We start from the raw sequence: 26,712 nt of genomic DNA, 5'->3' as shown, positions 1-26,712 counted from the left end.
TTAGGAATGCTGCAAGGAGGCAGGAGAACTGCAGATGTGGCGAGGGCAATAAATTGCAATGTCCGTACTGTGAGAAGCCTAAGACCGCGCTACAGGGAGACAGGACGGGCAGCTGATCGTCCTCGCAGTGGCAGACCACGTGTAACAACACCTGCACAGGATCTGTACATCCGATCCTCACGCATTTACATTACATTACATTTAAGTCACACCTGCGGGACAGGTACAGGATGGCAACAACAACTTCCAGAGTTACACCAGGAATGCACAATCCCTCCATCAGTGCTCGGACTGTCCGCAATAGGCTGAAAGAGGCTGGACTGGGGCCTTGTAGGCCTGTTGTAATGCAGCTTGTTGTCTTTGCAGGCAATCTCAACGCTATGCGTTACAGGGAAGACATCCTCCTCCCTCATGTGGTACCCTTCCTGCAGGCTCATCTTGACATGACCCTCCAGCATGACAATGCCACCAGACATACTGCTTGTTCTGTACATGATATACTGCAGGACAGGAATGTCAGTGTTCTGCCATGGTCAGCGAAGAGCCCGGATCTTAATCCCATTGAGCACGTCTGCGACCTGTTGGATCGGAGGGTGAGGGCTAGGGACATTCCCCCCAGAAATGTCCGGGGACTTGCAGGTGCCTTAGTGGAAGAGTGGGGTTACATCTCACAGCAGGAACTGGCAAATCTGGTGCAGTCCATGAGGAGGAGATGCACTGCAGTACTTAATGCAGCTGGTGGCCACATCAGATACTGACTGTTACTTTTGATTTTGACCCCCACTTTGTTCAGCGACACATTATTCCATTTATGTTAGTCACATGTCTGTGGAACTTGTTCAGTTTATGTCTCAGTTGTTGAATCTTGTTATGTTCATACAAATATTTACACATGTTAAGTTTACTGAAAATAAACACAGATGACAGTGAGAGGACGTTTCTTGTTTTGCTGAGTTTACATATACAGTATCAGTCAAAAGTTTGGACACACCTACTACTTCAAGGGTTTTTCTTTATTTTTACTATTTTCTACATTGTAGAATAATAGTGAAGACATCAAAACTATGAAATAACATATATGTAGTAGTAACCAAAAAAGTGTTAAACAAATCAAAATATATTTTAGATGTGAGATTCTTCAAAGTAGCCACCCTTTGCCTTGATGACATCTTTGCACACTCTTGGCATTCTCTCAACCAGTTTCACCTGGAATGCTTTTCCAACAGTCTTGAAGGAGTTCCAACATATGCTGAGCACTTGTTGGCTGCTTTTCCTTCACTCTGCGGTCAAACTCATCCCAAACCATCTCAATTGGGTTGAGGTCGAGTGATTGTGGAGGCCAGGTCATCTGATGCAGCACTCTCCTTTGTCAAATATCCCTACACAGCTTGGAGGTGTGTTTTGGGTCATTGTCCTGTTGAAAAACAAATGATAGTCCCACTAAGTGCAAACCAGATAGAATCACTGCAGAATGCTGTGGTAGCCATGCTGGTTATGCGTGCCTTGAATTCTAAATAAATCACAGACAGTGTCACCATCAAAGCACCTCCAAAACTCCTCCATGCCTCACGGTGGGAACCACATATGTGAAGATCATCCGTTCCACTACTCTGCATCTCACAAAGACACAGCGATTGGAACCAAAAATCGCAAATTTGGACTCATCAGACCAAAGGACAGATTTACACCGATCTATTGTCCATTGCTCATGTTTCTTGGCGCAAGCAAGTCTCTTCTTCTTATTGGTGTCCTTTAGTAGTGGTTTCTTTGCATCAATTTGACCACAGATGCCTGATTCATGCAGTCTCCTCTGAACAGTTGATGTTGAGATGTGTCTGTTACCTGAACTCAGTAAAGCATTTATTTTGGCTTCCATCTAAGGCTGGTAACTCTAATGAACTTATCCTCTGTAGCAGAGGTAATTCTGGGTCTTCCTTTCCTGTGGCGGTCCTCATGAGAGCCAATTTCATCATAGCACTTGATGGTTTTTGCGACTGCACTTGAAGAAACTTTAAAAGTTCTTAAAATTGTACGCATTAACTGGCCTTAATGTCTTAAAGTAATGATGGACTCTTTTCTCTTTGCATATTTGAGATGTTCTTGCCATAATATGGACTTGGTCTTTTACCAAATAGGGCTATATTCTGTATACCATCCCTACCTTGTCACAACACAACTGATTGGCTCAAATGCATTAAGAAGGAACAAATTCCACAAATGAACTTTTAACAAGGCACACCTGTTAATTTAAATGCATTCCATGTGACGACCTCATGAAGCTGGTTGAGAGAATGCCAAGAGTGTGCAAAGCTGTCAACAAGGCAAAGGGTTGCTAATTTGAAGAATCAAAAATTCTTGAAAACAAAAATGTGCTTTTTGGTCTTAATTTAAGATCAATAGGCAGTGCGGTTAAGGTCAGGGTTCAGGTTTAAAATCAGATTTTGAGAAGAGAAATTGTATAAATGGCCAGGGTTTAGTCATGATTACATTTCCCACTGTAATTCTGGGTCAATATGTAAAATATGTCATTTTTTATTCTGTTTTATTTGCATGTAACATTTTAATTGATTAATAAATACTACACCTTCTCTGAAATATCCTGTTGTTGAAGCATTAGCCTATTTTTTAATCTAAGTTATTTTCCTAATTCTATGTTAATAACAATTGCATTTCAACAGCACAAATGACAACAACAACAGTGACAACAACAACAATGCAATGACAGAAATAAACATCATAATGTTAGGTGGACAGCTTCTAAAAGTGTCTTAAAAATGTTGTGCCTAATTATTGATATAGACTGCAAGTTATAAATTGCTACAGTAGACAACATTACTTGTCCATAAATTCACTGTGTTTTTCATTGTTTCTTTGCAGACTACTGTATCTGTGGATTGCTACCTTCTTTCATTCTTCATTTATTCATTCACTTTCCTTGTTCTCTACAACCAAAACAAAAAAAGGCTCTTTTAAGAACTATTCCTTCTTTCTCTCGCTCTCTCTCCTCTTACTCACACTCTCTCTCTCTCTCGCTTCTCTTACTCTCTCTCTCTAGCTTCTCTTACTCTCTCTCTCCTCTTACCCACTCTCTCTCTCTAGCTTCTCTTACTCTCTCTCTCCTCTTACCCACTCTCTCTCTCTAGCTTATCTTACTCTCTCTCTCCTCTTACCCACTCTCTCTCTCTAGCTTCTCTTACTCTCTCTCTCCTCTTACCCACTCTCTCTCTCTAGCTTCTCTTACTCTCTCTCTCCTCTTACCCACTCTCTCTCTCTAGCTTCTCTTACTCTCTCTCTCCTCTTACCCACTCTCTCTCTCTAGCTTATCTTACTCTCTCTCTCCTCTTACCCACTCTCTCTCTCTAGCTTATCTTACTCTCTCTCTCCTCTTACCCACTCTCTCTCTCTAGCTTATCTTACTCTCTCTCTCCTCTTACCCACTCTCTCTCCTCTTACCCACGCTCTCTCCCTCTCTCTCTCCCTCTCTCTCTCTCTCTCTCCTCTTACCCACTCTCTATCTTCTCTTAGTCTCTCTTCGTATCTCACTGGTTTTCTACACCCAACTCAAAAGCTCTTTTACAAGATGTTCTCTCTCTCTGTCTCTCTCCGTCTGTCTGCATGCCTACCTGTCTTTGTATGCACCTGTCTGTCTGCCTTAGTTGCAAGTTTGTGTGCCTGCCTGTTTTGTCTGTGTTTGCCATACTTATCTGTCAATATGTCTGTCTACTTGCCTGTCTACCTCTATCACAACAGCCACATAGTATGGCTTCGTCTTTAGAGGAAGACTATGAGGATCAACTGGAAGAGCTTCTGAGACAAGGGCAAGCCCAGAACCGGTAATGTGATTAAAATAAAAAATGCAGTTTGATGTGTAGACTTTGTCCCCTTTTGAGAAACCTTTATTTTCCTTTATTGTGAAATACTTTAATTAATCAGTTAACAAAAAAAGTATGTAAGGGCCCTTTTTTGTGTGTCACCCTTTGAAGAGTAGCTGCCGCATAAGCAACAGCAAATGACAATCCAAATGAATAAATTAAACTTTTTTTAGGCCAAGAAACAGAAAACAAAAAAAGCAACTGTTTCCAGGGTCCCTTGGAGAGAGATGGACAGCAGAGGCACAGTAGTCACACAAACGTTCCATGCATCATCTTCTACCGGTAAGAGATTAATAGGTGTAATGTTGGCAATAGATTTTTCAAGAATTACATTATTCAATACAAAGGACTGGCCTCAGTGGGCCCCATGTGCCAGATGTGGCCCACAACATGACTTGCTTTCACTTGCTCCCGAATGTATTTATTTGGCCCACCAAGGCCAAAATAATGAACACCCCTGCTCTAGCATGTCATACCTTTAATATCTCTGTGTATTGTTTTCTCAGCTCCAACAGCCAGCTTAGCAAGGGATAAAACACTGATGGCTTATAACAGTGTTGAAGACATGGATCATGCAGAGTAATGTCTAGGGGTGTGTGTGTGTGTGTGTGTGTGTGTGTGTGTGTGTGTGTGTGTGTGTGTGTGTGTGTGTGTGTGTGTGTGTGTGTGTGTGTGTGTGTGTGTGTGTGTGTGTGTGTGTGTGTGTGTGTGTGTTCCAACGTCCCTGGAAATGGTGTCTGTGGTGTAGCCGAATTTGCGGAAGCAAACGAGGCCTCCAGGTAATCGAGCTCAAAACTTCAAATCAAATCAAATCAAATCTTATTTGTCACATACACATGGTTAGCAGATGTTAGTGCGAGTGTAGCGAAATGCTCGTGCTTCTAGTTCCGACAATGCAGTAATAACCAACAAGTAATCTAGCTAACAATTCCAAAACTACTACCTTATAGACACAAGTGTAAGGGGATAAATAATATGTACATAAAGATATATGAATGAGTGATGGTACAGAGCGGCATAGGCAAGATACAGTAGATGGTATTGAGTGCAGTATATACATATGAGATCAGTATGTAAACAACTTGCGGACTTCTCCCCCAACATGTTCAAGAGGGAAATACATGTGTACACCTTGCAGCTGTAGAGGGAAGTGGGCAACACGGCCACCTTCTTTTACAACAATTTGGTGTGTAACTATATTTACAAAAGGACTGCAGAGCCTGCCGTGAGCTGGAGAACTTGCTAGAGATAAAGCCCTTCCTCTCTGTGGTTCATGCCAAAGCTCGTGGAGTGTGAGGTATTATACAAGTCTTTTCAATCCCACTAGTGAGTAGTGAATTATCGTGTCATATGTACACTGTAATCAGTGTCATAGGTACATTGTTTCTTCGTAAGAAGATCACGTTCATTCTCACCCAATACATATATCAAATGGGGAGGGGCCAACCAGGAGAGTGCAGCCTGTACACTTGGGGAGGAAGTTGAACAGGCAAACGCCCTCATCTTGAAGATATACTGTATTTGGTGCAAATAGCTGTCGCAATACATGGAACTGGTTTGCCTGGGTGTAGCTTTGTGTATGTGGCTGTCAGTGAGGTTAAAGGATACATTTTAAAGTTGAAAAAAAAACCTGTCCTAGCACTTGTGTCAGCTACGTAGTCTAGATTTCATGACCAATTAATGACTGGGTGGCGTTCTGCTTTAAATGAAAACTGCACTCGTCTCTGTAAATGTGACTCCTTCAACAGAGCACTGGACCAGCGCAGTTGGCGTTTCACCCATATGAGTGCTACCCTGAGCAAATGATTCCGTGAGGTAACCTTGAAAGATAGTTTAAGCAAACAGTCGTGAATTTGCATCAAAATGTTTAACCTTTATTTAACCAGGAAAAGCTCATTGAGACCCAGAGTCTCTTTTTCAAGTGAGACCTGGCCAAGAAGGCAACAACAATCAATACATTACAGAATTAAAACATACAACAATACAATACAACATGATCCAGCCTAAAAAAAAGCATTTACACTCCCCTGTAACAGAGTCTCCCATCAATATTTTAAATTAATTCAGTGGCACTAACATATCTAGATGAAGCATGGATTGTAGACTATTCCATGTCACTGGTGCACAAGACGAGAAGGAAGTCTTGGCTAATACTGTAAATGTCCTGGGGACTACTGCTTTCTAATTAGTGACATTAATGTTTGTGAGCTTTGCAATGAGTTTAATAGTCATGTTTAAGATACTGTCTGCTAACAAGATGACACATCATGCCACATTTTCTCAGATTATTTTTCTTAATTTGTTTGTCCTCATAGACCAAGCAAAAACTTCTGAAGGAAAAGGAGAGTCTTGAAGTTCTGAAGAACCTAATGTCTGTGAATGATGGCCCGGTACAGCAGTGAGTCACTGATGTCCAGGAGTGGGTAAGTAGTTGTGTTTTTTTTTACAACTCCATACAAATGTTAAATGGTGTTGCTCTCCAGATGTATGACAATTTACTTTCATCGCTAGGCATTACAGACAGACCTTATATGGGATCAAATGGAACGTGCATGATGATTAAGCCTAGTTCTGTAGAACCTCTGTAGATGTACCAAATGTGAGGACTTCACCTCCATTTCTGTCACGTAATTCTTCGTCCTCCTCTGACGAGGAGTATGAAATGTCGGACCAATGCGCAGCGTGGTGTGTGTTCATGATGATTTATTATACTGAACACTGAAAATACAAAATAACAACGTGAAAATAGACGAAAACCGAAACAGTCCTGTAAGGTGCGTGAAACACTAAAACAGAAAATAATCACCCACAAAACACAGGTGTGAAAAGGCTACCTAAGTATGATTCTACATCAGAGACAACGAACGACACCTGCCTCTGATTGAGAACCATACCAGGCCAAACACATAAACACAACATAGAAAAAAGAACAGACTACCCACCCCAACCCACGCCCTGACCATACTAAAACAAAGACATAACAAAGGAACTAAGGTCAGAACGTGACAAATGCTGTCAATTTGGTCCTTTCCTTATCAGAACCAATGGAAGACAGTGAGATGAAATTATTGAAACACCAAATGGAGGAACTGTCTGAGAGCGTAAAACAGTAAACACATCACCTGTACAGACCAACTGGTATGTTGCATTTAACAATGATGAAATCAGACACCGAAAAAAGAAAAAAAAAACAGAACCATTTCTTTCAACACATCCGCATATATGCGTTTTTCTTCCTGTTCACGTGTGGTTCAAATGACCTTCCGTGACATCTTGTTAATCATCACATTGTGACCACAGCAGCTGTTTAACTCAAGATCTTCCAATCTTATACAGGGGTATACTTATGCCAGTTTTGCATTGTGCTTCAGTGTAACTGGGCGGTCTTAACCGCCTTCATGGAGATCCATTTGTCACCCCCACAAGCAGGCATACGGTACAACCCACTTACACACTCCTCTGTGTTGCTCAAGACGTTGTGTGCTCTACAATTACAGTACTGCCAATGGAAAGGGCACTTTTCTCTTCAGCCTACCCCATGTTCAACCTACACCAGACACAGGTTGAGAACGACAGTGGCAACTTTCACAACTTTTTCTTGCTAACAGTCAACATTTGCCAGTATGCTTAAAAGTGTATCTGATTCATCAGAAAGGCCATTGTCTGGTTGTGATATTGTTCCCAGTATCCCTCTGTACTTTTCAGTTGATGGAGGACACGTTTCATTACATCTGTTGCAATGATCACGTCGTCAGTTTGTCCTGGCACAACTAAGACTGGCACCAGCTTTCATACAGTTCATTAATTCGATATGGAGCTCATATTCACATTTGAGATCAACCTGTTGTCCTCCACATCCAATGAGGTACCACAGGAGTGGACATTTTTTGGCTTTCAGTCCGGACGTCTTTGAAGCAAATGTATGATCGGCAGATTCACTTAGCGCACGGGCATTTGAACCACTATCGAGTCCTTTTAGTTCTACTGAGCCCTGCATGGTCACTGGTGCATAGAACAAACAATCCTTACTAGTCTCTGAGTACGTTGATATATCACATTTGTGTCGCCTTGGTGTTTCTCTTTGTATGAAGACGGTTCTGTTTCAGGACTCCGTTTTTATCTGCACCTTCCCCCTCGAGGTGCAGAACTATTCGTTTAAAGCTGGACCTTGATTTTGTGGCCGCTGATCGGCTGGCGCCTCTCTTCAAACTTCCTGCTTTTGTGGGCAGTCTACAGTTTGACGGCCAAGAATGTGACATTTGAAGCACAGGCGGTCATTAATACAGTGGAGTGAGCCACATCTTTACATATGGCATGTGGGAAGGGAGACAGGAGTGCAGTTCTGCGAGACCCTGTCGTGGCAGGGGGAGCAGAGTTTGGGTTTTTGAGAAACTGTTCTAGCAGTGTTGCGAGTTTTGTCATTGTCACCTGATCATCGCCACTCTGAACTCCTTGAACCACTGAGATAGGAACAGGGAACTGAGCGCTCTTCTGGTTTCCTGTAATGTCAATATGTTTTGTTTCCACCTGCCACTTTGATGGCAGTCTTTCAATTCCTGGACTTCATCCACTGTCCATTTCTTCCTAGGCTTGCATCCGAATGCTGTGTACAGTTCATGTTTGGGGCGACCGCAAAACCCACGTCATCCATCTGTCTGCCCTGGCTTTGTAGACATTCATTAGCTAGATCTGCTACTCGGTTAATGTACACCCAGTAGTCTAAGCTACTCGTAGTAGTAGTAGTAAGCAAGCCAGATGCCAGATTTCGGACACGGCCAGTGTCTAGTATAGGGACAAGGGTTTGTGTCTGAACAGGGCCACAGTCAGATTCCAGTGCCTTATGTAGGGGCTAGGAGTTGTGTCTGAGCAGGGCCACAGTCAGATTCCAGTACCTTATGTAGGGGCTAGGAGTTGTGTCTGAACAGGGCCACAGTCAGATTCCAGTGCCTTATGTAGGGGCTAGGAGTTGTGTCTGAACAGGGCCACAGTCAGATTCCAGTGCCTTATGTAGGGGCTAGGAGTTGTGTCTGAACAGGGCCACAGTCAGATTCCAGTGCCTTTATGTAGGGGCTAGGAGTTGTGTCTGAGCAGGGCCACAGTCAGATCCCATATCTCTCACTCACTGCATTGTTGTCTCATCTCGTGACAATTTCCCACATCCTGAACCAGTTAACTTTCATCTTCCTCAGTCAATGGCAGAGATTTTTTTTATTCAGACTTGAATTATGGAAATGGTACAGTCATATAATAAACCTCTTCAAATTCAATTTGAACTGGGAACACTGTAGTTGAGTTTCAGTTTGTGGCAAGAGAGGGGCAGAATGCAGCCATAGACAGTTAAGAGTCATTGGTGCCACTGACAATCATTCAGTAACCGAATCATTCAGTAATCCCTACCACCTTAAACCACTCTACTGGACCTGAATTTGCGTTATCAGCAGCCTACTTAATGGGTAGGTAACAAACGTTACCACATGAAACATATGGATTCGCATTAGTATCGGTGAACACATCAAAAGTCCTGATACAAAGTTACCTCACTTTTATTACATTCTTTATTTATTAAAACCAAGGGTTTACAACCCAAAATATTTTCCAACCGTTTTGTTAAGAACAGAACCACTATTTTCGTTTGTGTCGTTCCACTGTTACGATCAGAAAAATAAAGTTTGAACCCCAAAACACGACGGGTTAATATCATTCCTTTCTGTTCCCTTTTTAACCTGTGAAATCAAACTTGTTTTACATTTAGCCCATTAAATTACTTCACCAATCAGTGAGGATAGAGCAGGCATGCTAGTAGTTTACATGCGTGTTGGACAGACAAGTGCAACCTATGGCGCAAGATGTGACTGCACTTTTACGGCTGGGGAGAGCTAGAGAGGTTTGAGGAGGAGACTTTGTGCCCTGGGCATCTTATGACAGACATCTTCTAAATAATGCTTGCCCTAGACACGTACAAGCAAATATTTTAAGCTTGCAGTCAGACTGGAATATGTTTCTGAGTGACAGAGTGAGGGCTTTGTATAGGCACTTTGTTACATTTTGTTGTGGGACTAGAAACAATGCCTGGAACGTAAAATAACATTATTAACCGGTTTTCTTCCAGGTTCCATTTATGTTCCTTGAAAAATGTAAAAAGTCATGCCTGGAAAAACATTTTTTTTTGCAGGGTTTGACATCATATGGAGCACCTGGCAAGCCAGCATATTCCCTATAATGTAAACGCCAACAGAAATCCCTTTAAATGTATAACTTCAAGTGAAACTAAATCTTTTGCACTCTTAACTACTGGTTTCAATGACATTTTCTGTCAATTTACAAGCAAATACTTTAAGAATTTATTATTACACATCAGCATGCAAGGTTTCTAGACAACTAGCCCGCTTATATTAGCCCTACTAAACTGCTAAGATTAGCCCTACCAACAGATGCATATCTATATTTGCAATTGGCTCATTCATCCCCCTCCTCTCCCCTGTAACTATTCCCCAGGTCGTTGCTGTAAATGAGAACGTGTTCTCAGTCAACTTACCTGGTAAAATAATGGATACATTTAAAATACAAAAATATACCCAGTCATGTGAAATCCATAGATTAGGGCCTAACGAATTTCTTTCAATTGACTGATTTCCTTATATGAACTGTAACTCAGTAAAATCCTCTAAAATGTTGCGTTTATATTTTTCATTGATCTAGAAGTCATTTTGAATGCTGAACAACCCTAGGGAATATCAGTAGTTTGATGGACATTTTGTTGTCGGTTGACTGCACAAAGAATTCAACCACACTATGACTTATAAGTAATTTGGCAGTACACCCAGAACATTGCTCTGGGAACTAGGAGTGATACAATATCTTAGTTAAGGTAATAAGCCTTGTGTGGTATAAATCAGTCACATACAGGGAACCAACCATGTTTCTATGACCTGTTTGTGTAGCAGTATAAAAGGACTGAAAGGGAACCTCCCTTTTTGAGTATCATCAGGCTTGTATTGAGTTTGAACCTCTACGCGCGTTAATAAAAATTGCTTCATTTACTTTAACTCTGAGTCGTCCACGACAGTAGCAGCCCTAGGGAATATCAATATCACTAGTCAAACTGCACACTGTGCCCAGCTTCGTAGGCGGTTTGTTCTTGATCTTGCACATCTGCGTGGCACCTTAAGCATAAGACACATTGACATTGTAATTTATTGTGTTCAGTTCATTTATAAGGATTTACCACAATAAAGTGCAATTATCTCCAATAAGCAGTGAAATAAGATATACTTGCAATCATGTAGTTAGCATTTATTGAGAACATTCTTCCTTCAAATAGTATCAAGTGATGCATAATGCTTCAACTGTTTTTACTAACAACACAGATAACATTGTGACAACCTGCCCCATATTGTGTGACAACATACCTTGCTACTGGGCCAGCTGTCATAACTGCCCAGTGTATTCTATCAGTAATAAATTAATTTAGCAAAAAGGAAGTGTATATTTTTAAATCTATTAATTGAATCTATTCAACAATATTTAAAATAGGTCTTAATAGAAATATTAATGCTGAAAAATCTACATGTAAGTGAAAGTGTGACATAAGGGAAGTTCAGAATAGGGGGGAACAAAGAATGTGTGCATAATGGCAACGAGTTTATCCATGGTGCTTTATTTACTCCTTTTTCTCCCCAATTGATAGTTACAGTCTTGTACCATCGCTGCAACTCCAGTACGGACTTCGGAGAGGCGAAGGTCGAGAGCCATGCGTCCTCCGAAGCACGACCCTACCAAGCCGGAACTGCATCTTGATATACTGCCTACTTCACCCGGAAGCCAGCCGCACCAATGTCCTCCGTTCAGCGTGTATGCGCCCGGCCCGCCACAAGGAGGCGCTAGAGCGCGATGGGATAAGGACATCCCGGCCAAACCCTCCCCTTACGACGCTGGGCCAATTGTGCGCCGCCTCATGGGTCTCCCGGTTACGGCCGAATGCGACACAGCCTGGGATCGAACCCGGGTCTGTAGTGAAGCTTCTCGCACTGCGATGCAGTGCCTTAGACCGCTGCCCCACTCAGGAAGCCACGGTGCTTTATTAAGAGTAGCATTTTCCCCTCATGGCAACGATCCTTCTAACGACTATAGGCTAGTAGCCTACTTGAGCGCCCAATGAAACAAATTATCTTGGGATCCTGGAGACCGGGGGCTATGCGTGTGTACAGTATGTGTCCCATGTCCAGCTGCTCTCCAAATTCGCTGCAACATTGATATTTTGAAGGCCATTATAAACCTATAGCGGACCACTAGATAGAGTACCCTAACCTGTAGGCTAATAGTACATTACAGTGGGCAAGTGAAAGTATAGGCTGCGGGCGGAATGAAACAGGTATTTTATGCAAACGTGTCTATGTTAGGAGAGGCAAAGCAAGGACCCCTCCTGCATGTGCAAAGCAGCTCGTCTTAAAAAGCACTGTGTGAATATATTCATGGATGGATTCTCCCTTTTTTTGGTAAAATAATAATTGATCTAAATATAGGCCTATAAGATCAATGATCATAGGAAATAAAAAAGAAATAACCACTGATCTGACATGGTTGGTAGCGTAGCGTAAAATCTCATTTCACTATCGGTCATGTCTTCAAGGATGGGAGGAATGAAGGAAGCATAAGTTATCCCAAAACTATTTTACCCAACTACACCGCTAACTTAAGCTACCACTTTGCTCACCCTAGAGGCTACTAGTAGTGGCTGGAGCTGTTAAGTCACAATAATGGACCGTAGAATTGCTGTATCAGATGGGGCTTAAACCAACCCACCCACTATAGCCATTAGAATGGTATTGCTTTGGGGATATCGTGTGTGTGTGTGTGTGTGTGTGTGGGAGCGTGTGCAGCTTTATCGAAATATTGCCACTTTATTCACGAAATGTAATTTAGTTTTTATTCTCAACAATCCATTCAGACTTTACTCTCGAATTGTTTCAAGAGAAGGTACTATGCGTATATTAAAACAATTCTAATTACCACCATCACCGTTTTATTATTTTTTTCTCTTCACTTGGACCTAATACTCTTCCGTAGTTTTAAGGTTCCACGGATTTAAAACTATATTTATAGAATTTAAGATCAGCAAAATAGATTTCAGACATACTGTGCTTTTTATTGTGGCCATGACATGTTTTGCCTGACACCTCAAATAACAAAAAGCCTAATAAACTATTTAAAAGGACAGCAAATAATTTACATTAATCAAACAAAAAGGCATAACATTGTCAAGGAAGACACAGCAACTGATCTAAACCAGGCAGATCAATGTGAATGACTCGATTACAGCATTGAGTGAGTGCTGTACTTCAACGTCAGAGCCACCTTAGACCCTTAGGCCACGTTACAGTGAAACACATCTCAACTACAGTTGATTCCAGAACACCAGATAAGAGTAGAGAGTGCATGTAACTAGGAGCAGAACGTAAAACCCATGTCTCTTGAAATATACTGATATTATGTGATGAATCAATGACAAGATATTCTACACTCCAAACTGTTAGCCTGGTTCATAGTTTTGCATAATACTGTAACAAATGGAGAGTGATTAATTGTGTGTGTGAATCAATGTACAGTGCATTCACAAAGTATTCAGACCCCTTGACTTTTCCCACATTTTGTTAAGTTACAGCCTTATTCTAAAATTGATTAAAGAAAAAAAAATCCACATCAATCTACACACAATACCCCAGGTTTAAAAAAGTTTTTGCAAATGTATTACAAAATAAAAAAATTGAAGTACCTTATTTACATAAGTATTCAGACCCTTTGCTATGAGACTCGAGCTCAAGTGCATCCTGTTTCCATTGAATATCCTTGAGATATTCCTGAGTAAACAGTCTGAATACTTATATAAATGTGATATCAGATTTTTTATATATACATTTGCAAAAATATCTAAAAACCTGTTTTCGCTTTGTCATTATGTGGTATTGTGTGTAGATTGATGTAAAAAAAAAAGTAATCAATTTTAGAATAAGGCTGTAACGTAAAAAAATATGGAGAAAGTCAAGGGGTCTGAATACTTTCTGAATGCACTGCATATAAACATATACACTGAGTGTGCAAAACATTGGGAGCACGTGCTCTTTCCATGCCATAGACTGATCCCTTATTGATGTCACTTGTTAAATCTACTTCAATCCGTGTAGATGAATGAGAGGAGACAGGTTACAGAATAATTTTCAAGTCTTGAGACATGGATTGTGTATGTGTGCCATTCAGAGGATGAAAGGGCAAGACAAAATACTTAGGTCCCTTTGAACGGAGTATGATAGTAGGTGCAAGGCGCGCCGATTTGAGTGTCAAGCACTGCAACGCTGCTGGGTTTTTCACACAACAGTTTCCAGTGTGTATCAATAATTGTCCATCACCCAAATGATATCCAACCAACTTGCAACAACTTTGGGAAGCATTGGTGTCAACATGGGCCAGCATCACCGTGAAATGCTTTTGACACCTTGTAGAGTCCATGCCCTGACGAAATATGGGGATTAGTTTGAACGTATAGACTAGCCAACCGATTGCAAAAAAACATTCAGATCTTGTCACAATTCAAGTGTATGCATGAGAGGTACAGTATCTCATAGGCTGGACATCTGTAGCTAATCACTGATATGCTCCAGGACCCCCAAGGCTGGGGTCAATTCCAATTAAACTCCAGTCAAGTTAGAAAACACAAATCCTCACAGAAAATCTTGTTCAAGTTGCTCAAGTAATTTTCAAGTCAATTGTTCTAAAGTACATTTTTAGCCTTCACTGAAACCGAGGTGGACTTGATCCAGGCTTTAAATGAGCCACAACTCAAATGAAATCAACATTGAGGTTGAATGAGGCCCTGGGAGGACCACTGGTCATCAAGGGGAAGTGCTGTAAGACGCCTCCTCTCTTCTTCTCACTCCCTTTGGCCAGATAACCTGATGAGACTCCAGGGACTGCTGGCACTGGGAGGGGTGGGAGCACAGCTGGACACCGGTGACTCTTACACGTGACTTAAGACACTCAGTAATGGTCCAAGTCCAGCTTAAGCAAAGTGTCCTGAGGAGAAGATTGCAGTTTAATAAGCATAGCGATCACATTCACCAAATCAAAGTGTATTTGTCACGTGCGCCGAATACAACCTTACAGTGAAATTTGTGCCACTTAAGCATTTTAACAGAGGGCAGTCTGTCAGGTGAGGCACGGTATAAGACACCAGGGTCCTTGGAGTCAATTATTGTGAATAGTCCGATTCATATAATAGTTTGATTTAAAAGTTTACATGCTTTGCAAGAAGAACGATTTCCCTCACAATCCTGTTTACATGGACAAGTCTGAAATCAGGCTACCTGATGGGACTTTGATAAATGCAGAAAATGGCCAATCAAAATAAACGTTCCACCACACAGACCATGTTATTTTTGTGAGGCATATTTGATTCTTAGTTTGGACATATAACGTTTGTATGTGAAAACTCTAAGATGCATACTTTCAGTTTTTCTGAACTCACTCGTGCAAAAGGAGGAAGCTCACGCTGCTCGTGCTTGCACATGTGCAGATCATATACACTGCTATAACTCTGACTAAGGCTTTTACATGTCCTAATAATTAGAAAGATTGCTCAGAAAACCAGGTGTTTTAATCGCCGTATGCTTACACCGATTAACATGAAAGTGTTTATATGACTAATGCCATAACCGGCATAATCAATTAATATCAAATTATTTGTTTCCATGTAAACACACTCAATTACATTAAAGGAATTCATCCTTTACTTATTAAAAGGAAATCCAACTTTATAAAGGAATTCATTTATCTTTCATTCTTATTGAGATCTATTATCTGTTTTACCTAGGAATCCCACGGACTCGTCTTGTTCATTGGCGGGGCTTACCTTGACAGGACAAACCTCCATGCCTCTGGCTGGTGCCTGGATGAGGGGGTCCTGGGACTCCTTCAGGGAGAAGTCTTGGAGGTCGAGTGTCCTGGAGGGCCTGCACTCCTCCCTCCACCACCACAACACCACCCCCGCCAATAGCACACTCAGGACAACTGGGTAGAAAATATAGACTGGTTAGCTTTGCATTTTATTTTAAAAGGTACACATACTTTATAGTTTCTAAGCATGTGTATAAGTAAGGTAATAAGTCATATCTATGTCTTATTAGCCATATATTAGGCATAATTAAGTGCATTCTTATTCAAAGTCGTGTTAAAAGGACAATCCTTAATAACCCAATTGTTAGTCATAATAAAAGACACAGTATTTAAAGGCCCAGTGCAGTCAAAAACGTGATTTTCCTGTGTTTTACATACATCTCCACATGGAGTTTGGAATAATACTGTCAAATTGTGAATTTATGATCATGCCCGTTTAGTGTAAGAGCTGTTTGAAAAGATGGCCTGAAATTTTTGCCTGTTTTGGTGGGATGGGCCAGTTGTGAGCATCCTCGTGGGTCTCTCGGTCGCGGCCGGCTGCGATCGAACCCAGGTCTGTAGTGACGCCTCAAGCACTGCCATGCATTGCTTTAGACCGCTGCGCCCCTCAGGAGGCCCCTTTTTGACCATTTTAACTTAAATCAATCACAGTAAGGTACTTCATTGTACCCAGAAATAATTTGATATTGAGATAAAAATGGCTGCACTGGACCTTTAAGAGCAAGTTAAACAAAAAACAGACTCTTAGTATGCTGTCTCAATGTGGAACTAACTAAGGCATAGTGCTTTAAGATGTGTTCCCTATACTAAAATGTTGCCTTATTCTTACTTGCAGAAATATTGTCCAGAAAGGACCACATTGGACAGAAAGGGGCACACCTTATAGGACTAATAAGACATAATAAAGGCCTTAATGGCTACTTATGTGTACCGTAAAATAAAGTGTTACCGTTTTTTTTTTTTGCATATAAACCCTAAGCTGCTATTTCTATAAACCATAAGTACTGACACTTATACCCATATTTACATAAAATGGTCATCATTTGAATCTTTCTTTACATCTGAGCAATATCATCTCTCTCCAGTACAGTTCCATAGATAGCATGATATAAACAGACTGTAAGGGATCTAAATGTAATGGATTCATTGCTAAATATACTACAAAACCTACCGATGAGCGAAAGGATTCCGGCAGAGGTTGTATCAGACAGCGCTGGGCCTGGAAGAGTGTGAGAAACGACTGTATCTAAAAAAGGAAAATAACAATTCCGCAATCAAGTAATCACAAAGAATAACAAATGGAAAATGTTTCACCAACTGCAATTTTCAAAAGGTTATGAGACATCAGTTTTCAAGGATGAGAATAGCTTTTGTATTGTTAATGTTTTTGCTATTGTTGCTAACCTTGCGTACGAGAGCCAATCGTAATACAGGAAGTTGTACATGCAACAACTGGCCGCACCAGTTGTGCTAAAAAGCTACTTTGCATTTTTCCCCCCTTATTTTCTATTCTTTCGGACAGCTTAGTCTCCCATTCAGAGGACCCACACGTTTGTTAGTGTCTTATTGGTCAAGGTTACGCCAAATACTTACCACCACATCTCATTCAGCCTATCAGTGGCCTTGATTCCCGGGACGTTAGTTGCAGTTATTCTATGACCCCAGCATGCTGTGTGGTCAAAAACGTGCTTTCCCCATCCTGATGAGCACTTCCACAGTTTTCCCTCCTGCTGAACTTTTTCTACTGTGGACTGAATCCCTGTATGTCTGATGTTTAATTTTGCGTGCATTTAAACGACCACATAGTTAATGTCAGTTATCTGAACCATCAGTGGTCAGATGTGGGTGTGTGGGATGTGTGCATCTTCTTCCATTAAACTTCCCTTAACCTCCTCCTTGTTCTGACCGGACATTCTGTAGTGGTTGCTACCGGCCTTAAGCCAGCACCTAAGGTTTCTTATTATATTCACGGTCCTTTGATTCTCTACAACCCTACCCCTATTTATGCTACTAAACACAAAGTCAAGTTCCCATTAGAAAACGTCACTTTCATGGCGTTTAACTTGCATTGTTGTCACTTTCATGGCGTTTAACTTGCATTGTTGACTATCTTTTAACCTCGTGGCTATTGCACACAGCGCATACATACGCCTGGGATATCAAACACTCAGTTGGCCTTAGGTGGTCTGACCATAGAATTCTATGGGAGTGACCAACTGAGTAAAGTATTTGTCATCATTACATTTTTGTGAATCACACGACTGTGAGTCTCTGTGCTTGAGGTGTTCGAGCGCAAGGGTTCTCAAACGTTTTGGAGCCGAGGACCCTTTTTGTGATAGCAAATTCATCAGGGGATAACAACAAAAAAATAGCATATAAAGGAGTTTTACTATGACTTTGGCAGTGCATGGCCGGACAAACCAAGTCATGGGCCCTGGGAAATAACATTTTAAAGGCCCATATATTGCCATCAAAGAAAAGACTGCAGTATGCAAGCTAATTTCCTGCAATTCATTTCGTCATGGGGCAGAGAAATGTTTTTGTTGCTGCAGCTTTAAAGCCAATATCCTGCAATTATACACATTTTGCCATGAGGCAGAGAGAAATCTTTGCACTATTAAAGCTTAAATTACAGTGCATTTGGAAAGTATTCAGACCCCTTGATTTTTTCCATTTTGTTACGTTACAGCCTTATTCTAAAACGGATTAAATAAAACATTTCTCAATCTACACACAATACCCCACAATGACAAAGCGAAAACAGGTTTTTAGGAAAACAGATACCTTATTTACATAAGTACTCAAACCATTTGCTATGAGACACGAAATTGAGTTCAGGTGCATCCTGTTTCAATAGATATGCCTTGAGATGTTTCTACAACTTGATTGGAGTCTACCTGTGGTAAATTCAATAGATTGGACATTATTTAGAAAAGGCACACACACCTGTCTATGTAAGGTCCCAGAGTTGAGAAGAAAAAAAAAAACATGAGGTCGAAGGAATTTTCCCTAGAGCTCTGACACAGGATTGTGTTGAGGCACAGATCTGGGGAAGGATACCAAAACATTTCTGCAGCAAGAACACTCCCCAAGAACAAAGCTGGCCGCCCGACAAAACTGAGCAATCAAGGGAGAAGATGAACCTTCCAGAAGGACAACCATCTCAGCAGCACTCCACCAATCAGGCCTTCATGGTAGAGTGGCCAGATGGAAGCCCTGCTTTGAGTTTGCCAACCAAGGCACCTAAAGACTCTCAAGACCATGAGAAACAAGATTCTCTGGTCTGATGAAACCAAGATTGTCACGTCTGGAGGAAACCTGGCACCATCCCTATGGTGAAGCATGGTGGTGGCAGCATCCTGCTGTGAGGATGTTTTTCACTGGGAGATTAGTCAGGACCGAAGGAAAAGCTGACAGAGCAAAGTGCAGAGAGATCCTTGATGAAAACCAGCTCCAGAGCACTCAAGAACTCAAGACTGGGGTGAAGGCTCACCTTCCAACAGGACAACAACCCTAAGCACACAGCCAAGAGAAGGCAGGCGTGGCTTTGGGACAAGTCTTTAAATGTCTGAGTACCCAGCTAGAGTCCGGATTTGAACCCGATCAAACATCTCTGGAGAGACCTGAAAATAGCTGAGCAGCGACGCTCCCCCATCCAACCTGACAGAGCTTGAGAGGATCTGCAGAGAAGAATGGGACAAACTCCCCAAATACAGGTGTGCAAAGCTTGTAGCGTTGTACCCAAGAAGAATCGAGGATGTAATCGCTGCCAAGGGTGCTTCAACAAAGTACTGAGTAAAGGGTCTGAATACTTATGTAAATGCAATATTATGTTTAGAATTTTTTATACATTTGCAAACATTTTTTATACATTTGCAAACATTCAAGGGGTCTGAATACCTTCCGAATGCACTGTACATATCAGTGGAGTCTGCTGAGGGGAAGACGGCTCATAATAATGGCTGGAACGGAGAAAATTGAATAGTGTTTGATACCATTCCGCTCCAGCCATTACCACGAAGTGCTTCCAACCTCCTGTGATATATATTTTTGAGGAATAAAATAAGTATTGGAGTCAAAAAATGTATAATTAGTGAAGTACTGTGGATACCAATATATATATATATGCCATTTAGCAGACGCTTTTATCCAAAGCGACTTACAGTCATGTGTGCATACATTCTACGTATGGGTGGTCCCGGGAGTCGAACCCACTACCGTGGCGTTACAAGCGCCATGCTCTACCAACTGAGCTACAGAAGGACCACAATATCCCTGTGAGCCTCTCAGGCCCATTTTTCCCAGGGTTAACAACATAAATTGTAGATGGATAATATGACATTGTGTTGTATTACACACTTTAAAGTTATTCCACAGATCCCTTAGCCAAAATGTTTGACTCACAGGGAATTGATCAACAACGGCACTATCCATGGTGCTGAATCTCATGGTGCTATAGCCCATATTTGCTTATCGGTTTGTTTAGTGCAGCATTGGATACAGTGTGTACCCTCTGGCAAAATCCCCACAATAACTGGGTTATCATAAAGTAAAAATCAGCCACAACCTTCCCAAATTCAACTGATAGCCAGGTGCAATGGAAGAGCAAAGGGCCCTCCCGCTGGCTGACAGTCAATAGTAGGCTAAATACAAGTTCATTTCCAGGCTGTAATTCAACTGATAATATTTTCCAAACAAATTCTTATTTACAATGACGGCCTACACCGGCCAAACCCAGACGACGCTGGGCCAATTGTGCGCCGCTCTGTGGGACTCCCAATCACGGCCGGTTGTGATACAGCCTGGAATCAAACCAGGGTGTCTGTAGTGATGCCTCAACCACTAAGATGCAGTGCCTTAGACCGCTGCGCCACTCAGGAGCCCTTAAAACTAGGCTACATCAATGAAATAGCGTGGTGACTTTGCAACAAAAAAAAACAATTAGATTCCTTTGTATATTCTCAACTTACAGTGGTATAATTATAATTATGCTTTTAAATAGCATTTCCAGTTTGAACGGGAATCTCGGGATGCCTGGGAAGGGCTTGCCATTTTCCCGGAAGAAATATTTTGAGATTTTCCAGAAAATATGAATCCCTACTGTGTAATACCCACAATGCATTCCACTTTCACATACTCACCATCATCATCATCACCGTTACTCCCTTTTGGAGGAATGCAGGTGAAGCTGGGAGAGGAGCTTGTTCCAGAGAAAAGGTCTGACACACACTCATATAGACAAACTCCACCGTTATTTCCACACACAGCAGGGCCTGGGAACATCAGTAAGATAACATCAGTCAGATAACATTAGACTAATTGACACAAACTAAGGTTGAATCCAAACCTTTGTCTCTTGAGCATAGTTATCAACGTTTACTCGATGGGCTGACAGATGCATACCTTTTGGTTGAAGAACCGGGTGAATGAGAACCAAGCCGCCTGGGGAAGCGATATTGGGCAGGATGACTCTAAAGAGGCTGCCATTGTGCTTGTCAGCACTACATATGGAGTGGGTGTCCTGTTCACTCCAGTATACATGTCCCTGAGAGACGTGAGAGAGTAGTGAACATATGGCGACATCCAGAATACCACACTTTAGAGTGTATGAAACAATGGAATAATTAATGAGGGCTGGAATCCAAACCAGAAACCTTCTGCCCTGGATGCCATTTTACAATAATGGCGAGTATGTAAGGTGTACCATTTCCCCCCACTTCAGTCTTCTGTGAAGACTTGGTGAACTTTTTCCAGAGAATAGAATCAACAATGCAATATTAGTTCAATGACACAAACTAGGATTTGAATACCAACCATTGTATATTTAAAAAATGTGTTTTTGCATTGCGTCCAAACTCGGACAACGCTGGGCCAATTGTGCGGCGCCCTATGGGACTCTCAATCATGGTCAGATGTGATACAGCCTGGATTTGAACGTAGTGTGTAGAATGTAGTGATGCCTCTAACACTGGGGTGGCAGGGTAGCCTAGTGGTTAGAGCGTTGGAAGTAACCGGAAGGTTGCAAGTTCAAACCCCCGAGCTGACAAGGTACAAATCTGTCGTTCTGCCCCTGAACAGGCAGTTAACCCACTGTTCCTAGGCCATCATTGGAAATAAGAATTTGTTCTTAACTGACTTGCCTGGTTAAATAAAGGTAAAAAAATATATAAAAAATGCAGCACCCTATACCACTGTGCCACCTGGGAGCATATACTGGGTGAAGCTTAGTGAACCTGTTCCAGACAATAGGTCTGGCACACACTCAACAATGCAATCAGTCACAATGATTAAATTACACTAGGATTTGCATCCCAAACATTGTACTTTGGGCACCGAGCCGATATTGGGCAGAATGACTAAAGAGGCTGCCACTGTGCTTCTCAGCAATATACACGTGTCCTGTTAGCTGTAGTAAACATATAGAGAGAAGTGAGGGAATAGGGCGCAGCAGAGTGTATGCTTCTATACATAGAGAGAAGAGAGAAGTGAGGGAACAGGGCACAGCAGAGTGCATGCTTCTATCAAACTTTTGTGTTTCTAACTTTACAGGGCTGGATTCTAAACCAGAAACATGCTCTATTGTAGTATGCCCTTGTGGTGTAAGCCACATTTGTACTATTTCCCCCCACTTCAGTCTTTCCAGATCTGTGATCATGAGTTTTCAAAGACTAAAGGAAAGGAAACAGGGGAAGGTCTACAGAATAAGACCTTAGTGTCATTTGGATGTCCATACCTCAAACACTGCCAATCCGAAGGGCCTGTCCAGGTATCCATTGGACTCCACCACGGTCTTGCGGTGCTGCCCGTCGAACCCGACCCTCGAGATGGTGCGCATCCCTGAGTCAACCCAGTACAGGAGCCGTCGAGGCATGTCTGTAGGAAAAACACACGCTATTCAACTCTGACTTTTTAGTGGTACTATCTATCTTATCAATTACATCAGTGTTTTGTAAATCAAAAACAGTTCAATTACTTTCTTTCAATTACTTGTTTCGATATCTCACAGCGGGATTCACCAGAATCTCTAGAAGCTCAAAGAACCAATCAGACGTCTCTCGGAAGACAGAAAAGTCGAGCCTCTACCCTCATTTTAAGGACACAAGGTCTCCACAGCAAGACGTGATTCCTCTTTCCTGCTTAAGGGTTCATAGGTTTGCCACTTAGGTTATGCGGTCGAGAGCAGGATTTAGAGCTCTCCTCCTCTGTGTTTCGGGTAGCAGCCAGTGTGTGGTGTTAAATGTAGGCCTACATTCCATGAGACTTTTGAAAAGAAAACATGCGGGGCTTGACATTGAAAATGTTGCTGTGTAGTTTGATGCAAGAAACCACTACGCTCTGCCTATTGGCTACTTAGCTTATTTAAGCCGGTCTCTGAGTGCTGGGTTCAGTAGTATCCCTTAACCTACTGAGAATGAGTGACCTCCAACGTTGGGTGTCTGCCCAAAGACTTTGTATACGACCTCACCTCAATCGAAAGATAAGGGGGACCTCAACATGTCTCTCGGCTCTGCGTCACTGGAAGAACCCCTTGGTCTTCGTTTATGGCACTCCCCTAAGGGTGGTGTGAACGAGGAAGGTGGTGACTGACCCTCCTGAATTGCCCAGACGGACAATACGACTGTGATAGCATACATCAAGCCCAAGGGTGGCCCTTGCTCTCTACACTTACACAGCGTTATTCTGTGAAGAACACACCTACTCTCACTACACACGGCTCATCCCTACATCGTGATAGCCCCTCGATGGCCATGGAAGCCCTGGTTTGCGGAGATCACACCCCTGCTCTACGGCGAGCTTTGGCAATTGCTGTTACGCAGAGATCTTCTGACCCAAACGAACCAAGAGATTTTCCACCCTCACCCTGACACCAGGGCCCAGCTCGTGAGAGGTTAAATCTGGATCCAACAGGCCTGCCTCTCAGAGTCAGAGACTATCCAGAGTGCCAGGGCCCCTTCTACATGCTCACTGTATGGAAACAAGTGGTGTGACAAAAAAACAGATAATTCCTTACCAATGCTCTGTATTCAAGGTTTTATGGTTTTTGCTGGACCTTTTTGGACAGAGGAAAGGATTTCTCCACTGTTAAGGTCTATCTAGCTCCGTCATATAGGCTTCGACAATAACACAGTGGGGAAAAACTCCTTGTGTCGTTTCATGAAGGGAGCGTGTCGCTTACGTCAAGTTTCCAAGCCTTTAGCTCCGTCTTGGGATCTGTCTATTGTGCTTGAGGCTATTTCACAGCAGCATTTCAAGCCGCTGGAAAGCATGGAGATGAAGGATCTCTCCTAAAAGAAGCTTTACTGGTCGCCTGAGCTCCACGCACTGTCAATTCACCATTCGAGCCTACAGTTTGCCCCAGGTTTTTCCAAGGTTTCCTTGGTCCCTCCGCCTTCATGCCTAAGGTCAGCGACAATTACAATTGTCTCGATTTGAAGCTTGTGGCTTTCCACCCAGCGCCCTTCACGTCTACGGAGGAAGAGCATATCCACCGTCTATGTCCAGGACACGCGTTACACATCTACTTGAATAGAACGAGAGCTTTGTGCAAGTGCGACCAACTCTGTGTCATTGGCACCTCCCTACAAGGGGAGGTGTTGAATAATTTTTATCAATAATGACTAAATAATGCATACATTTGGCATAGAATTATAACTAACAGAAGTTATATGCTGTCTGATAAAGAATGGTTCTACATAGGCAAAGAGGAAGTGTTAATAGCTTATTTTCCATCTTCTTTTTAAATAGGGAGCCAATTTCTTTTCAGCACTTACTTCCATGTCTGATCAAACTCGTTTTCTCATGGCTCTCTTGTCCCTCTGTAGCAGACATATAGTGAGAAATATGTTTGGACAATGGAATCGCAATAAAATAACGTAAATGCGGGAATAAATAACAACATATTTCTGCCCCTGCCTTGTGTTTTTCACGTCCCAGTTATCAGGGGTTGATCATAGACAAATTAAAATCAAATCAAATGAAAGTTTTTTTAGTCACGTACACATATTTGCAGATATTATCACAGGTGAAGTAAAATGCTGATGTTTCTTGCTCCAACAGTGCAGTAATAATACCTGGCAATACAAAACAATACACACATAATCCAGAAAGTTTAAAGAAATTAAGAAAATTTGGATGTCCAGATCAGAATACGGAATATATACCCTACCAGTCAAAGGTTTAGACACATCTACTCATTCAATGGTTTTTATTTATTTGTACTATTTTGGAATCATGTAGTAACCAAAAAAGTGTTAAACAAATCAAAATATATTTTAGATTCTTCAAAGTTGCCACCCTTTGCCTTGATGACAGCTTTGCACACTCTTGGCATATTCTCTCAACCAGCTTCATGAGGAATGAGGAAATCAAGCTTTGATTATTTGAATCAGCTGTGTAGTGCTAGTGCAGCAACCAAACGGTGCACCCCTTGGGGTCCCCAGGACTGAGTTTGGAAAACCCTGGGCTAGACGATCATGCATTGTTAGATAGGCCTATAGTGGATTGATGCATGTGGCATATATTTACTATTGGAGTGCATAATTGCCATGGTGTTTACATCAAACGCAACAGCGCCAAAAAAACTCAACAAAATGTGGAATATAGGCAGTGTTAGACTTGGACTGGAAATAGGTGGCGGTACTGTTTATATTTAGGTGCAGGAGCTCCAAAAAAACATTTCAGCTAATATTCTATAAGAGGTGCAGGAACTCAAGCAGCATAACATTTAAGGTGTCGGTACTCAGCTCTGGTAAGCTCCTGCCCAAGTCAAGCACTGAATATAGGCTACAGTTGACCACATGTCAGTCAGACACCTGCGGTGTGTGTGTGTATGTATATCTGGGTGGATGTGTGCGTGAGTGCATGTGTGTTAAGGTGTGGTGAATCTGAGCAGGTGGTCAGTCCAGTTCAAGTGTTCAACAGTCTGATGGATTTTAGATAGAAACTGTCTCTGAGCCTGTTGGTATCAGACCTCATGCTCCGATACGTCTAACCGACCGTAAGTGAGAGAACAACTCGTGGCTGGGGTGTGTGGGGCCCTTGAAGATGCTGCGGCCTTCCTCAGGCACCGCTTCGGGTAATGTCCTGGTGATATGCAAATATAATGCTGGATTTGCATTTGTAGTCTGTGATAGTTTATAGTCCTTTGCAACCTGCGTCGCGAGTCAGCTGTCGAACATCAATTCAATTCAATTTTGAGTCTGTATTGTCTTTTTCCATCCCTAATGGATTGACGGAGCTTATACTTTCGTAACCCAGGTTCTCTGATATTATGAGTGAGATATTCCCTGTTTGCAAGAGAGCAAGGAATAAGAGGCATGCTCGAGAATGACCAGAGGGCAGGGGAGTGGCTCCTTATGAGGGGAGGAGCTCACCTCATTCGCCACTGGACTTGTCTGTCTCCGACAGATGTGTGTTTGGTTCTTCAAATTTTGATAGATTCTGATGAATCCCACTGTGAGATATCTCACTCATAATTACAGATAACCTGGGTTATGAAAATAACCTAGAGTCGTTGTAAATCCGAAAATAAAACTACATTTGGCCAACTAGTAAGCCAAAGATGGCGTAGCAGTGAAAACGTGTTTTTTCCTCTCGTGTACTTTTGTATTTTTCGTATTTTTTGTAATATATATTTACATTTTATTTTCAAATCTCTTTTCGATTTTTAATTCGATTATACCTTCCGGTAACCTGCCTCACCCAATGTGATGCGGAATCGCTATTATTTTTCATTTTAGAACACATTCAAGAACCTCCAGAAGCTAACCAGCTAATTAGCTGCAAGCTATTTAGTCATTGTTAGCCACTGCTAGCGGCTTTTACCTTCTGCACAGATACCAGCCCTGTTTTTAGCCTGGATAATACTCGCTAGTCTACCAGTATCGGACTGTCT

General features: G+C 41.9%; 1 protein-coding gene and 1 long non-coding RNA gene across 5 annotated transcripts in view; one reads left to right on the top strand and one right to left on the bottom strand.

The window, feature by feature from the left end:
- Positions 1–3,670: 3,670 nt before the first annotated feature.
- On the top strand, positions 3,671–16,722 carry LOC118388526 (uncharacterized). 2 transcript variants are annotated; one of them, XR_008145920.1, is made up of 6 exons: positions 3,671–3,833; positions 4,046–4,154; positions 4,379–4,451; positions 6,188–6,295; positions 15,736–15,953; positions 16,654–16,722. It is a non-coding gene; the product is annotated as an uncharacterized LOC118388526 (long non-coding RNA). The 2 variants fall into 2 exon arrangements; XR_004826573.2 differs by lacking the exons at positions 3,671–3,833; positions 4,046–4,154; positions 4,379–4,451 and adding an exon at positions 4,464–5,687.
- Positions 12,993–26,712, bottom strand: part of LOC118388510 (low-density lipoprotein receptor-related protein 8-like) — a 30,337-nt gene continuing 16,617 nt past the window's right edge. For 2 of the 3 annotated variants that reach the window (XM_035777676.2, XM_035777693.2), the window contains 6 exons: positions 22,552–22,691; positions 21,222–21,363; positions 20,960–21,091; positions 16,990–17,064; positions 15,775–15,932; positions 12,993–14,939 (listed from right to left, as the gene is read on the bottom strand). In XM_035777676.2, the coding sequence (XP_035633569.1) occupies positions 14,904–14,939; positions 15,775–15,932; positions 16,990–17,064; positions 20,960–21,091; positions 21,222–21,363; positions 22,552–22,691 (683 nt within the window). In that variant the 3' untranslated portion in view covers positions 12,993–14,903. The remainder of the gene's footprint in view (positions 14,940–15,774; positions 15,933–16,989; positions 17,065–20,959; positions 21,092–21,221; positions 21,364–22,551; positions 22,692–26,712) is intronic. The other variant, XM_035777685.2, reaches the window with a different exon arrangement.

This window comes from Oncorhynchus keta, chromosome 1 (assembly GCF_023373465.1).
Source record: "Oncorhynchus keta strain PuntledgeMale-10-30-2019 chromosome 1, Oket_V2, whole genome shotgun sequence".
Classification (NCBI taxonomy): Eukaryota; Metazoa; Chordata; class Actinopteri; order Salmoniformes; family Salmonidae; genus Oncorhynchus; species Oncorhynchus keta.
This window is presented reverse-complemented; position numbering and strand designations above follow the sequence as displayed.